General features: G+C 39.3%; 2 protein-coding genes across 4 annotated transcripts; one reads left to right on the top strand and one right to left on the bottom strand.

Annotated features, from left to right (window-relative positions):
• Positions 1 to 5776: 5776 nt before the first annotated feature.
• Girdin (protein girdin) lies at positions 5777 to 13235 on the bottom strand. Its single transcript, XM_071719989.1, has 23 exons — positions 12935 to 13235; positions 12715 to 12803; positions 12300 to 12609; positions 12068 to 12181; positions 11782 to 11969; positions 11530 to 11611; positions 11291 to 11469; positions 11064 to 11190; positions 10854 to 10977; positions 10434 to 10768; positions 10059 to 10340; positions 9887 to 9993; positions 9595 to 9786; positions 9348 to 9495; positions 9096 to 9278; positions 8710 to 8997; positions 8402 to 8602; positions 8170 to 8315; positions 7961 to 8053; positions 7789 to 7852; positions 7612 to 7720; positions 7428 to 7528; positions 5777 to 7343 (listed from the first exon to the last, which is right to left on the bottom strand). Exons 1-23 carry the CDS (start codon positions 12983 to 12985, stop codon positions 7086 to 7088), a joined length of 3771 nt encoding a protein of 1256 aa, XP_071576090.1. The 5' UTR covers positions 12986 to 13235; the 3' UTR covers positions 5777 to 7085.
• Positions 13236 to 13293: 58 nt separating this feature from the next.
• Positions 13294 to 14964, top strand: LOC139781283 (baculoviral IAP repeat-containing protein 5-like). 3 transcript variants are annotated; one of them, XM_071720140.1, is made up of 5 exons: positions 13294 to 13415; positions 13801 to 14011; positions 14208 to 14408; positions 14493 to 14613; positions 14713 to 14964. In XM_071720140.1, exons 2-5 carry the CDS (start codon positions 13992 to 13994, stop codon positions 14821 to 14823), a joined length of 453 nt encoding a protein of 150 aa, XP_071576241.1. In that variant the 5' UTR covers positions 13294 to 13415; positions 13801 to 13991; the 3' UTR covers positions 14824 to 14964. The 3 variants fall into 3 exon arrangements, with proteins under 3 accessions (XP_071576241.1, XP_071576249.1, XP_071576235.1); XM_071720148.1 differs by having other exon boundaries at positions 14690 to 14964; XM_071720134.1 differs by having other exon boundaries at positions 14493 to 14625.
• The last annotated feature ends 304 nt before the right edge of the window (positions 14965 to 15268 follow it).

Below are 15268 nucleotides of genomic sequence, written 5' to 3'. Positions count from 1 at the left end.
CGCGCGGCGAATACGCGGCCGTTCCTTTCGCGCTTTCCCCCACCACCGCGGCACGCCGCGCGCGGCGCGACACCGACGCTTCCCTCCCTCTGCCCCGCCACTACCGCCGCAGCCGCCGCCGCCGCGGAAACATCGACACCGAAGATCGGGGGATCGCTTAACTTGTTAATTCCTAGCTTAGCTTCGTTATTGCTTAATTGAGATGCTTAAATGAAATCTACACGAGAAACGAATCGTAAATGTAAAATTTCCTCATGCAATGTTCCGTTCTTTTGAGAGAATAAAATCGGAAGCTAAAGGAAGTTTGTCCCATCTCTCTTGATTGTATTGTTCCACAAATCGATAAATTCATTTGAACAGAATTTATAAAATATTAATAAAAATAGAATTTGTTTAAAGAAATCGACAAATTTTTTTTAACAGCATTTATAAAATATTGATAAAGATATAATTTGTTTTAAAAAATAAGACAGAGAACGGAGATATATCTTGATACTCTCTGTAAATGACGATTATTTGAAATTTTAATGCTTTCTATTATTTTTTACAATTTAACATTGAAATCTTTTATTCGTAATTTGGTAGCGTCGAATTATTTATATTAATACATGTTAGCTTTAAAGATAACTAAAGTATACCCAGATAGCACAGCTGATCTTTATGAATTCATAAGGATCAGATTCAGATCTTTTTCAATTCATAAAGATCAGCTGTGCTATCTGGGTATTAATCCTTCGGTTTTGAAAGAATTTATAACGTGAAAATTACTCCTGATCTTTCGATAAAAAGTGTGCAAATATACTATCACTAGAATATATGTATAAATAAAGAATTTATTATCTTTTTAATGATTATATTTAAAAAATGCAGATCTAAGAGGGATATGCGCGGTCAGAAGAAAAGGTTGTAAAACTGGGACACCCTGTATGTCATGGACGAAGCGTAGTAAACAAGACTAATTGCGTCAATGATCGAGACCTTAGATATGGGCGACGGACGTGTTGCTTTTGTTCGACTTTTATGTTGTCGTGGCTTTAAAGCGTTAATAGAATAACGACAAAGAACATCCCGCCCCTTTCAATGTCGCATATTAATTTAGAATCTTATATTAATTATTACATCGTGTTCTTGAATTTCTTTCAACGTCAAGAAAATTATCGATTCTAATTCCTCGAAGAACATAAAACGTTTTAGATATATTTCACGACCTTTTTCGAAGATCGTAATATGCTTGGAAATAAGATACTAAAAAGTCGAAATCACGTTTCATCGTCTTACTAAAATTATTTTATCGATAATAAATCTTCTAGCGCGAAAAAACTAAAAGTTACAACTCGTTAACGGGCAATACAAGCTGTAAGAACCATAGCGCATCTAATTAAATTTTTAGAGGAAGGATCGTTTAGCTTCTCTCTCTCTCTCTCTCTCTCTCTCTCTCTCTCTCTCTCTCAACGTACATACGAACACACACACACACACACACACACACACACATTCGTTCCGTTCGTCAGTATAAATATGGCTCGCCATGCGAGGGTACGGCGGATAGATTTAAAAATTAACGTACGACATACGTTACGGAATCGAGGAGCAGGAGGCGATCTCTCCCGCGCGACGGATAATCAGCATCGTTGCCCCGGAGCGCGGCTCGTACCCCGGCGCATCCGGCGGGGGGGTTAAAATCCGCTGCTGATGCTAGGGCACGCCGAACCCACGGACCCGAGCCATCGTCAGCCACGTGAGAGGCGTGGCCTCGCGGATCGGCCGGAGGTCGCATTCCGTGCGGGCTCCGGCACGCGGGGGTCCAGAAGAGAATGATGCGAAAACCCGTGATGTCCCCCCCTCCCTCCCTCCCTCCTTCCCGCCATTCGTCCCCAACCGCTCGTCTTACCGGTGTCGTCGTGGTGTACATAAGCTCCTCCCTGGCCCTCGCCTCGCCGTGGTCGTCGTAAAAACGCGCCCCTGCCTCACGCCGCCCCTGCCGCCGTGGCTGAAGAGGGGCGGAGGGGCGGAGAGGAGGGCACGGAACGACGGGGAGGGCGCGCCGTAAAAACCCATCTTCCCTCGTGTCCCCCTCTCTCCCTTCCCCTCTCAACCGCTGCACCGCGCAACCCCTGTGGATGCGCGACCTCCTTACCCCGCTGTCTGCGGCCCCGAGGAACCGACATTTTTGCAGGGTGGTACCCGAAACCCTCCCGGCATGCGGTACCCTGGCGAAGTACACGTCCTACCCCCACAGTCTTCCTCCCCACCCCTCCGCTTCTTCCTTGGCGCGCACGTTTTGGCATTTGGACGTTAAAGGGTGGGCCCAGAAGGGAAACCGCGATGGCACATGCTCACCTAGGGGTGATCGTGTCTTCGGGGTGGGGGGGGGGGGGTAACGCGGCCAGATTTACGATCTCGGAATTAAAATATAGATAAAGGGATCTCATTATTAATGTATTTCGAAAAAATATAGAATTAATTTTTCATATATGTCTCAAAAAACATGTGACGGTGACAATGTAAAACGATACCCCCTTTACCGAATTTATACCAATAGTTTCCGGGCGCGTAATATCATATGACGTAATACGCAGCGTGATGACATTTGATCGCGCAACGACCGGGAACATATATTTCTCGAAATCTCACATCCCGGAATCTCGGTTTTTCCTCCGGACCGCTCGCTCTTCTCTCTCTCTCTCTCTCTCTCTCTCTCTCTCTCTCTCTCTCTCTCTCTCTCTCTCTCTCTCTCTCTCTCTCTCTCTCTCTCTCTCTCTCTCTCTTCGCTCAACCCTTTCCTTTCGCCACCCCTTCGTCGCCTCTCGCGCGGACTGCTCTTTTTCCTCCTTCGCCGACATCGCTACGATTCTTTTTGCCGCCCCCCTCCACCGATCGCCAGACCGCCGCCAACCCTCGTGTACCCTCCCACCGCTCTTATTTTTGCCCCCTTTCTCCCCCTGCCCCCGTTCCATCCCCCCACTCCTGCGGCCTTTCTCCGGACCGGTAGGAAAAGCGCGAGAGACTTTTATTTTCGCACGTAGAAAAAGCAAGGCGGAAAGGGAGGTTTTGCCGGCAGACCGTTACTGCGAGGCGGACGTTTTTTGCGACAGCTCCGTAATCCGTGAAAGGGTGAGAGAGCGCCGGGAGAAGCCAAAGGCGCCGCGCCGCGCCGCGCCGCGCGACGCTCGCTCGCTCGCTCGCTTCATCCGTCCGTCCGCTCGCTCGCTCGCTCATTCGCGATTTGCATAGAACGATCCGGACGCTCTGGCTCCGGTGAGACCGGCGAGACCGGCGATCGCTTTACGTCGCGCGATTGCACGAGCGAGTTATAAGGCGGATGCGCCGGTTAATTGTTAGATAATTCGATTTCATCGCTATACGGGATACAGTCCATATTATTGGTACTGGGAAGAGGGATGATTTTACGTTAAAATCGTCAATCCCATTTACGATTTCACGTAAGGGAGGAGTGCGTTCGAGGGGATCGAATTACCTTTCTTTTTTAATCAAGGGATGTAAATTTATAAAAGAATTCAACCGTCGCCTGCTGCGTCTGCATAAAAAAATTATACGAGCTCAGTTAAAAAACTAGTTAATAAAAATTCTTATTCATCTTATTACGCTTATGTTAGGTTGTATCTTGTTTTCCTCTTTTTCTCGAATGTTTACATTGCACTGTCCCTCGTATGTGAGTGCCCACACTGTCAATTTGCTGGGTTTGCTAAATCCAAATAACTGTGCGGATCGGTCATTCCCACGCGAGAAAACATTTACACAAAATCTCGTGTACGAAGATATCGTTTTGTCAGTATATAGCGCGCTATATTCTTGGACCGGATTTTCTGGATATTGATCTCTACGATCTTAATTATTTGCTACAAACGTCGAAAGACGTTGACTTGTCTCGAAGAGGTCAGGACACGAGATTGGTTCCGCGACTTCCGGTTTCAATAAATGCAATAAAATTCAGGATAATCTCAATATAAAAATTATTGTTTCAATATAACACGCGATATCTCATTGCCTTCGAGTTTCATCATCTCTCTTTCAAAAATGTCCATTTTTGCGATGATATTTTATTTGGAAAAGGAATAGCTAGGTCTTTGGAGCTACGCGTGGATTTTAGGATCTTAATATCTCCGTTCGCGAGAAAAAAGGGTTTAACGGAACGTGCTTAACGAAGTAGCACGGTTCCTTGGCTGGAAATATGCAAATTTACAAGAACGAGAGGGAGAGGGAGAGGGAGAGGGAGAGAGGGGCCTGAGAAACACTTGGGAAAGGGGTCGCGCGATGGACAATTTTTTGACCAGAGCATACTAATGTCAACCGTAGAAAAACCGACAGAAAAACGAAGGGATAGGCAACCGGCGAACATTACTATGCGTGAGATTTTCGTTCGAGATGCCGTAGTATATCGCAGCTGCTTTATTTCTCGTGGAAATTACGCGAGGATCAGGGGGTCGATTGTGTGTCTTGGAACGAGGTAAAAATTACAAAATTGAGGAAATTCACTAGAGTAGCTACAATTTCATTTGTCGAAATCTAGTAAATCTATTCACTTTTATAATTTTCGCCTCGTTTCAAGAGACACAAAATCCACCTCCAGAACTTCATTTCAAGATTCGGAAACTTTCTCGAATGTAATATTAAGAAAAAAGGAAAAAATACAAAACTCTCTCAATGAATCGTGATGCATCAATTACCGTTTATAATTTGCTTTTTGGAATTTGAGAAATCATTATTATAATGAAATATACGAGATTCACAACTACAATTTTTACTGTCGAATCATGTAGTACCCGCGACTGACTAAGAAATGTAATATAGAATCGAAAATATCTGAGAAAAACTAGTCATATATTTTTTTTTAGTTTTCTTAGGAAAAAAAACGGAATTTTGGAAGATAATAAACTTATAAATAATTTTAGAAATATGACTATTGCGTAGAAAATGAAAAACTGCTCAAATATATACATAGGTGTTTGTACCTTTAGCCGATATGTGTTTACACTATGTTACAATAATGAAGTAAGATTTTAAAAAATGAGATTGTAAATTAGCATAATTTTATTAGCTTTGAAATAGTTCTTCAAATATTTCACAACTCAAAAAAGCAAATTATTTTGTTGTGTACCCATTTTGAGAACCTTTCCGTTCCATTAATATTCCTAATTGCATCAGTTACAAGATACAAATGCTGCGAAGTTGTTTCTAGAATGTAATTTACAAACAATTGGAACTCAGATTTCAACGTCACAAAATAAATCGATGTCCGCGTTACATAGTGTCGAAAATTTATATCTCGTTAATAATTAGCAATTAATAATAGCAGCAATAATATTAATAATAGTAACAAAGTAGTATCACATTATCGTATCAGATATGCCATTTGTGTGACGATTGGTTTCGGAAATTTGATAAACAAGTGTACATAATTAATAATAAGTTCTTTAACAAAACGGTAAAGCATGGATAAACGATATACATATAATATGGCGGCGCCCATATTTTTGACGGCTGTCAAAACATAATTCAAAAGAGTTGCATAAAATATACTGTAATTATGAGAAATAATTATTTCTACAAATTACTTGAAATAATAATTTTAATTTTGCAAAACACATTATTTTATGCTCTTTTTTGTTTTTCATCTTTTTAATTAAATAATTATTAAGCGTTGTCATCTTTTGTGCAATAACATTTTTTAAAACAAAAATGTTCTTTTTTACGTTTTTAATGTTTTAACTTACCGTTATTTATTAAAAATAAATTACGAGCCCAAGCGGGAATATTGGTATCACTTAAGTATTGTACTTCTTTTTATTTAATATGCAATGATGTAACGGAATTGGAATTACAAATTGTATCACGCACCGATCGCGATGATCGTATTTCGTTTTGCGGGAAGACAACCATTTAGAAGGCAGTGCTTGGGAATAGCAAGAACATGATAAGACATTATTTAATACTGAATTCTTAAGTACTCGATTATGTTCCTGTGCAAAAATCTCTGCTTGACAAAACTTTTAAGACACAGAAGACATATAGACACTATATCTATATATACTTAACACATACACAATCGTTATAAAAGTATAAGTTATCAAAATGTAGAAAATAGCCTATTAGCTTACATCGATGCGATAAGTCGAGCGATAAAGAGGTAATCGGTGTAACTGCAAAAGCAAATGCATGCTTATGCCATTATTATCAGCATAAGCTCTTGTCACCATAGTGTATCTTGTCTCTATATTAGTCTTGGCGTCTAAGAGAAAACTGAACAGTTATATCTTACATTCTGAAGAATATAAACATAAGAATTCTACCTACGCGTCAACAGTAGGTACGTGGCATTGAACAGCTGTGAACAATAACGTAACAGAGAACTTCGACGAGTATGTATTATACACGTAAATATGTAAAAAGAAAACCGGTTAAACATTAAATAAAATCAAGCACACTATAATTAATTGCTTCAATCTGATTATCTCATGTTTTCGTAATTATTCACGGAGGATCGTTAATAAATTAGTTACAAATCATATCCATCCAGTCTCTTCTACTCGCGAATAGAATGAAATTTATTATCAAAATCTTATCTGCGAAAAGATTTGGATTAAAAGTACATGAGATAAAAAGAACACATCACACGATAGATTTTCAAATCGAGTCGACGATAAAAATATTTTTCGACTGATCTTAACACAAACAGCTTTTTAGGAACTCGTAGGCGCTCTATTCTTAAGGCTACTTTGTAATTTCGGGAGCGATGCGTCGACAATTATGGTAGTTCGTTTACTAAAGCTACAAAATATAAATCTTTAGTATATATAATACTTTCTGTGACGGTTTTGCGATTCTTTTTGAACAAGTATATACTTGTATTGCGTTAGCTTTCGTACGTTATAAAATTACAAAATAGTGCGGATTAATGTACTAACAAGGGAAAAATGCATCGAAATCGGCGGAGGGATGCTTATACGTATGCTTTCTAGAAAGCATATGTAAACTATTGAGAATATACATATAAAAACACGTTCTTTTTCTCTCTCTCTTCTTGTTTTCAGACATATTAATGGAAGCATCAGGGATGTGGAAGTTTATACACAACCATACTCGTACCATATCGGACTGCCAGTCTTTGGCTCTTTCTCAGCGGGAGGTTCTGCGAGCGCTTCATCTTGCGCTGCATCCTTTATCGGACTGCCAATGTTCTTCGACTCGTTTATGACTGCCGATACTTTATTGTAGATCAAAAAGGGGCGTGACTCGACTTGCGCTTCCGGTTTCGTTTCCATCGGCGCGGCGTGCACGTTGTCTCCTTGTTCCTGGAAGGATTCGCTCAGCAACCTGTCTGCCTGTGTTTCAAAGATTTCCTTGATAAACATTGCATTCTTGTGACAGATTGTTATTATTTTTGTTATTATATAATTATTCCTTACAGGTAAAGAAGCGGACGATGGTGGGGAATCATCAGTATAGTACACCGTTCTTCTGGTTCCAGCGTGTCCAAGCGCGTCCGATCCGAAAACTCTGCTCGGTCCTGGAAAAAAAAAATAGTAGCTACATTGCTGATATTGTCATAATCAATTAATTAAACATCTCTTATTCTAAGAAATCATTTACCGGGTAAACGATAGTCGTCGGTGCTCGCATCTGAATCGTTCCCGCCTGTGTCCGACTCGTATGTTTTACTGTCTGACTGCTTGGAATCTTCGGCCCATGAACGTCGATTCTACAATAGATAAGCAAGTTTTATCTATGAAGTAAACATAGTATATTTTATTAGGTATAATTATTTACCTTATTGAGAAGTTCCGACCCGGCTTTTCTGACTCTGCGAACTAAACTGGCCCCAAAACCTTTCCTGTATTAAAAACATACATGTGTAAGTTTCGATAAGAAGCAAGTTGTATTATATATAAAATTTAAAGAAAATATGAATCATAAAATTATGATTTTCTGGTAAACGTACTTCTTGGTAGTGCAGCTGTTCAATTTTCTGTAGTGCTCCATAATCTTGTCTTCCAACTTTTCTTTTTGTCTGTACAAATGATTAACTTTATCCCTGTAACACATACGTTAATAAAATAAGTTGCTGAATAAAAACTGAATTAATATAATTAATGCATTAAAAGACTCGAAATATAATGTTATAAAAAAATAATGAGCTGTCATACTAACGCGAATAATTTCTCTTCCATGTGATAATGCTCCTTGTCTTGAAGCGAATGTGTTAAAAGTTCGTGGTATTGTGTAAATAATAAACTTATATGTTCCATTAAAGAACGTCTATCATTGTCCAACCCAGAGTTCATTTCTAGTAGCCTCTTAAAAAAAAAAGGAAATAACATGCATTCTAGTTTTTCTCATAATCAATAAACTGTAATATATTGTTATAAAATCATATACATACATCGCATCGTTCATGAAGGCTATTGACCTCTAACTTCAGATCCGAGCATTGTTCGTCTTTGACACTGAGTTCGCCCTGCATTTCAGTCTGCTTTAAGCTGAGGCGGTTCATCTCGATTTTATTCTTCCTATAATCATCCTGCAAATTTCTATACTCTGCTTTCAATCTTTCACTCGCAGTATATAGGTTTCTAAAGTCATCCTAGAATATTTGCAGGGTAATTAAAATCTATATTTTAAATTATCGATAAAACGAGATTTATATACAATATATCAGATGTTTCAGTCATATTTCTTACAAATAGATACCTTCAACTTGGAATGTTCTCCTCGCAAATTATTTAAGCTTTTCGTGTTATTAATCAGGGCTTCCCGTTCAGATTGCAGTGTTTCACTTCTCGCCTCTAATCTCTCACAGGTCTCGCGCAACGTTCTATTTTCATTCTTCACGTCTCTTAAATTCGATTTAAGAGAGTCCCGTTCGCGACGCAGATTCTCATACTCGTTGTTCAGTTGTTCGTGCAAGGATTGCAAGGTGTTTTGATCGTGAAGTAGCGCGGAATATACGTTCTGCTGTGTGCTACGTTCTTTCAAAAGCTATATGTGCATACATAATGGTTAAGTATATAGAAATTTCAAGATATATAGAGCATAATAAAAGAAACAAAATAAAAATTGCACGAAAACATAAATACCTCTTCTTTTTCCGCAACAAGTTGCGAATTGGCCAATTGCAATGCGGTATGCTGCGCGGTTAACGAATTGCTTTGCGATTGTAACGTTGTTATGTGAACCTGGAGTTTCGCATTCTCGGACAATAGATGCTCCACTGCCGTTTCAGACATAGATGCCTTTATTTGCAAATGTTTCAATTCTCTCTAAAATTGGAGAATAAAATATAATATAAAGTGCAAATAACAATGGTGACATCTGTTAAATGCAAATACCTTTAGAGGTTCTATCACGATCTCTAAGGTCTTATTAACATCGCTTTCTTTGTCGGTGCAAGCTGTGGACTCGGATGTCGTTTCTTCACTACTCTCCGATACGAAGGATTTTTTAATAAGATTGATCACTTCTGGTATTTGAGCAATTCTACAACAATTAAATTTATATACATAATTACAAACTAGCAAGAGCAAATTTATTTCCGCATTGATTTCTCTGTTATCCATACATAATGGTTATCCATACCTTTCCAATATAGTTTCCACAGGTTGGGACAGCAATATATTATCGCTAAGGCCGAGTTTCTCCAAAACCGTGTACAACTGTTGATTACTTAGCTTTTCTGCGACGAGATTAGATTGAAGTATCTCTAAAGTTTCTCTATCAATCGCAGCTCGTGAGTCGAGCTCTTTGCTGGACCGCTCAATTTCTTGCAATCTAGAAAAAAAGCCATTTTTGATATTTTGATAAAGGCCATATTCAAAGTTATTAAAAATAATTAACTTATTATACAAACAATGGATTTCTTCAAACACACCTCGATATCTGTGTAACACACTCCTGCAACTCCTGCTCAAGTTGTACTACTTTCCTCTCCAAGACTTCAATTGTATTTGTTGCTTTATCTAAGGCTACATCTTTCTCCTAAAATATCACGCAAGATTGTTTACGTCTATATTAAGTATTCATAATATGCGATTAATATTCACCTCAATTGTTTCTCTATATTTGTGAATATCGCGTTGTGCGGCATCTTTCTCTTTCTCTGTCGCCGTTAGTCTTGCTTCGAGATCGAGGCACTTGGAGTTAATATCGTTGATATTGTTTTCGATGAGCTTCAATTCCTCAACCTTTTGATTTGTCGTTTCCAGAGTGCGTTCTAAATCATCGGCACGTCGTTGCACGCTCTCTAATAATAGCTGAACACGTTGTTTCTCTTTCACCGCGGTATCATAATTTTTTTCCAGTTCCATCATTTTTACATGGTGAGTCTAAATATGGCACGAAAAAAAGACATAATAATTAGATAAACACATCAATATTGAAACAAAGTATTCAGAAAAGCATAATTTGATCTAACATACTTGGACTTCTTGTTGCTGCTTCTCGAAAGAGGTTCGTTGATTTTTAATAGTATTCTGAAGTTTCTTGTTTTCTTCCAATGCCTGCTTGCAGACTAATTCCAAGTCGGTATTTTGTTGCGTGAGTCTTTCTTTATTATCGTTCAATGATTCAATCTTCAAGGAGAGTTTCTTTTTCTCCTTCTCCAGTTCCAAAACGCGAGAGGAATTTTCATGGAAAGAACTCTCTTTCAGTGAATCGATTAAAGTATTTAAACGGCGATTTTCCAGTTCTAATTTTAATGCTCGTGTCTGAGCGTTGCTCGTTAATTGTTCGGACAGTCTGTTATCATTGTGCACTAAAAACATTAATTAAATGTCATTTAGTTGTCTTCATTTAAATAAAAAATAATTTTACTAATATTTTTTTAAATGCAAGATTACCTGGTTCTTCGGAGTCGCTAGAGCCAGCTAATGCAGCCTCACTAGCAGCAGCTTTCGTTAATTGATGCAGTTGTGTATTTTCCTCAACGAGCTCTTGATATTTTTCTTTGTCAGCAGCACGTTCCTGTAAATTATTTTTAATTTCCTATTTACATCTTATTACGGATACCATCAGTTTCGTGATACTATAAAATTCCTAGAAATTCTTACCAATGCCATATCGTTAAGCAACTGCTTATACTTAATAATTTCTGATTCGAGCTCCAATACTTTGTCTGCTCTGTTTCTTGACGAGCTTAATTGTTCTTCAAGCATTTCTCTGGTCTCCATTAAAACTCTTAAATGTATATATATAACAATTATTAAATGTATAATAATTACTTTACTCATTATACTGTTAAAATATTACAGAACATATAACGTTAAAAGTATATTACCTATTATCCTCACGTAACTCTTCTATCCGAGTCTTATAAAATTCGATGTCCGTAAGTTTTTCTCTATAACGTGTGACCTCTATTTCTAAACGGTCTGCTCTGTCCGCTCTTTCAATCACAGCATCCAATTCATCTCTGTACGATTTAGCAGTACGAGCTTCGTGCATCAACTCTTGATTCTAAAATTATAAACTTTATGTACTCCACACTACAAACATGCAAATTACTCGATGTATTACCTCTTGCCTTAGTTTTACAAGCAATGTTTTATTATGCTCCAGTTCTTCCTTACATTCGAGTAGAGCTTCCGTTTTTTCTTCCCTGTAAAAATTATACACATGGAAATTTATAACAATTCTTCACGAGAAAATATATATTAAAAAATATAAAATAAATTTTCTCAGTTTTAACTGTTCTCAAACAAAATTATTTTAGACATGAAAGTAGTAGTATCTATAAGAGAAAGTTGGATTTTTCAAAAAAATACGTACAATTCCTGGCGCTGTTTCCGAACCTTAGACTTCCAGTCAGCCAATTCAACCGCGTAATGATGATTATCTTCTCTTTCCGTTTTAGCGACAGGATGAGACTGCTGCACTTTACTTATATCTTCAGATTCTGCACTGATAGACGAATCGTTTCGCTCAACGCTATCGTCCAGCACTGTGTCCCTCCACTTCTGCTTTTACAAAATGTAATATTATAATAATTGTAATATCAAACTGTGCATACTCTTTCAAATGTACAAATAACACAATTATCTAATTAAAAGCGTACCTCCCGATATAAATCCAATTCTTGGATCCATTTTTTTATTTGGACAAACAGGTAACCCATATTTGCATTCTCCATAGCATCTTGCGTAATAACTATGTCTTGGTGATCCGTAACCTGGATACATACATATTTATACATAAATTTCACTAATATCATTTTTTCAGCTATGTTAATATAATTTATTTCTGTAATATCTATCTTTATTAGTAATTACTTTCAGTGGTAACAATACCTGCTTAATGCACTCCACTATCGCGAGCTGAATGTCGACGTGCAGAGTCTTTATCTTGGTAATAAACTTCTCCTTATTCGGACACTGGACAGCACATCCGAGAAGCAACAACAGCAACAACTTCATATCCGCTATGTACAATTCTGGCTCCTTTCCTAAATTCGTAACGTCGGGCAATTTTAAAATCACATGATCTAACTCCTCTTCGTAAAATTGTTTTATGTTCTGTATCACGGTCCTCAAGTTTTTCGTACGGATAACGGGATTGTTGTTGGACGGCACCACTTCATCGTGCAGTGGTTCTGGATTGCTACAAGTAACGAAAGTAAATATTAATATTACACTTTAACATCTCAATGTTCCACAATCGCTAACTGATAACTCAACATCTCCTCTCGTACACTAAAGGACTCACATCTGCAGGAAGACACTATGCAACAAGACACCGTCCACTAAGTCCTCGTAGTTCGCCAATACATTGGGATCTTCCAAACAGCTAGCAAACTGAAGCAAACCAAAGAACATTCTTGATCAAAATCTCACCCAATCGAGTCGATACATACTTCAATGATCTCGTCACACATCCTCATGCATCGGCAAGGAAAGATCCGAGTTTCTCAGTCGAGAAGACTCACCCAGGTGACCAGCGGCCCCGCCAAGAAATCGTCAATCTCCGAGGAGGCCATTTTCGTGGGACTCGACGCAGGACGAGCGTGTACGCGGTTATCATCTGTCTGTCGACGTTGACGTTTACCTTTCCCACGACGGGGCACCGTGAGGGGGGAATCGGTGCCGTCGGAGGCTGCCCCGCGAATTCGTGTGGAGAGTCGCGCGACTCCAAGCCCCTCCCCCGAGAGCCTACGGCCTACGGTGGGAAACCTCCTCGGAGGCGAACCTCCCAAATCGCTCGCGAGGACCCCCGCGTTCAAATCGCCGCACGATCACGTCGGCGGACCGACGCGCGCGGCTCGGACGTCGGACGTCGCGGACGGGACGCGGATCGTCGGCGCCCTCGGCGTCGCGACGCACGTCATTCGCGCGGGAGGAGAACGCGTTACCGTCTCGTCGCCGGTTTCAACCGAAGCCGAAACCTGCCTCGCCGCGGACGTGCAGCCGGTACGACGAAAATCCTCGGGAGCTCTCACAGCTGATCGTTTTCATAACAAAAACAGCGAGAACGCGACCATGAGCGTCGTCGCGCAGGCTCGATCGGTGCGCGATTGGCGATTAGCTTAAAGTCCGTTCAGACGGACTCGCGCGTTGAACATCAGCGGGCTGCGAGTCCGAAGTTGATTCGACCAATCGGACAACTTGCGTCTCTCAATTCACATCGCGTCAATTTTGGTTGAATAATTCAAAACTTTAATTCCGATATCAATTTTGTGAAACTAATTTGTCACCAACGTTAAAAAATAGGCTCGCAATAATCGTAAACGATTTACAAACAAAATACACTCGGAAAAGTTAAAAATAATCAAATTTGATCATTTCTGTCGGCTAGCTTCATGTAGGTGCTCTGCGAGGACACGTGGGGATTGTTTCCCGAACACCAACAGCTGCAAACGAGAGATAAGAGTGACGTTTGAACGTTTGAATATTCGGTTTCGTAGCGGATGCCGCTGAACACCGTCGAATTTGATAAAGTGGTCCTTTTCTTTCGTAATTGTCGAGAAAGTCAATCGAGCGTTCAACATGGTCTTCATGGGGTTACCGTAAGTATTGATAAGATAAACATAGATCTCAACAACAATATCGAAATGAGACCAGAACGATGCACATGCAACGTATTTATTTAAAAGATTCTCATTTGTCTTCAACAATGTAATTTCGAACTTCGTAATTCGTACTTGGGGTTTCAGGACAAGATTGCAAGAAGTTAGGTTATTTCACCTCCCATCTTATTTTCAGGGAGACTACCGCCTACTTCTGGACGAAGAACAGAAGGGCAACGTACGGTACCTGGCCTTTCAAGGACTCCGATAAGTGCAACGCGGAGCGCATGGCTGCAGCTGGATTTTACGTTATTGGGGATAACAAGGAGCCAGACTTGGTCGAATGTTTCATTTGCGGCAAGCAGCTGGATGGTTGGGAGCCGAACGATGATCCGTGGTAGGTCAAGCAACGACATGATTTGTATACAGATTTACTATTGTTATTTTTGTCAACAAAAACTATAAAACCGAGAATTTGTAGGAGCGAGCATGAGAAGCATCAGACGGATTGTCCGTTTGTTAAATTAAACAAGCAAGACGAAAAGGAATGGACAGTGGATGAATTATATGATTTATACAGAAAGTACAAGACGAAAGAATTAGTAAGTGTAATTGTATGTACTCTAAATTATATTTGATTGTCGATACCTATTTAGTTTACATTATACTTAATAACAGTATCACGCAAATCTATTTCGCAGAAGGACGAAGTGAAAAAAATGGTCGAGACTCTGAAAGATAAAGCGGCACAGTTAACGAACGAGCTGTTTGTACATAGATCATCACACAAGAATAAGAAGAGCACCGGTTAATTATTATAGATTTTGTACGATAATAAGAAGAGCATCGGTTAATTATAGATTTTGTACGATATGTCTGCCCTATTTTGAGAACTAATTAAATATATTTTGTAATGCTTAAGAAATATATTGCGTATAAGCAATCAAATTTCACTTTTTGATTATTAATTATTAATTTAAGCGTTAGTTACAAAGATATTCAACAGACAAATAGGACACCCTGTGTCATTATATACAACAATAGTACTGAAAATCTATAGGATATACGTAACGTGAACTAAGATTTTTCACCACGTGCTGTTGTGCTTGGTTGCTATGATATGGAGGGAAAAACTCGCGCTTGCGCGTTATAGAATATTCCAGCAGCCGCTAAAATGCTCATTAGTCGCGTACATAATATGTTATATTTAAAGGTATCGTCAGATCCCTCCGAGCAAAGATAGAAACGATATTAAAC

Source organism: Temnothorax nylanderi, unplaced genomic scaffold (genome assembly GCF_030848795.1).
Source record: "Temnothorax nylanderi isolate EJ_2023f unplaced genomic scaffold, tnyl_v1.0 TNYL_tig0007_pilon, whole genome shotgun sequence".
In the NCBI taxonomy this organism is placed as follows: domain Eukaryota; kingdom Metazoa; phylum Arthropoda; class Insecta; order Hymenoptera; family Formicidae; genus Temnothorax; species Temnothorax nylanderi.
This window is presented reverse-complemented; position numbering and strand designations above follow the sequence as displayed.

Bases quoted from the DNA above. Each gene is read 5' to 3' on its own strand.
- Girdin (XM_071719989.1), bottom strand. From the start codon at position 12,985: ATGGCCTCCTCGGAGATTGACGATTTCTTGGCGGGGCCGCTGGTCACC. The intron at 10,341-10,433 runs GTATGTTAGATC...TGCCATATTTAG, and splicing joins AGCAGCAACAAGAAGTCCAA to ACTCACCATGTAAAAATGAT. The intron at 9,994-10,058 runs GTGAATATTAAT...GTGATATTTTAG, and splicing joins AATATAGAGAAACAATTGAG to GAGAAAGATGTAGCCTTAGA.
- LOC139781283 (XM_071720134.1), top strand. From the start codon at position 13,992: ATGGTCTTCATGGGGTTACC. The intron at 14,012-14,207 runs GTAAGTATTGAT...TCTTATTTTCAG, and splicing joins ATGGTCTTCATGGGGTTACC to GGAGACTACCGCCTACTTCT. The intron at 14,626-14,712 runs GTATGTACTCTA...TCTATTTCGCAG, and splicing joins AAGAATTAGTAAGTGTAATT to AAGGACGAAGTGAAAAAAAT.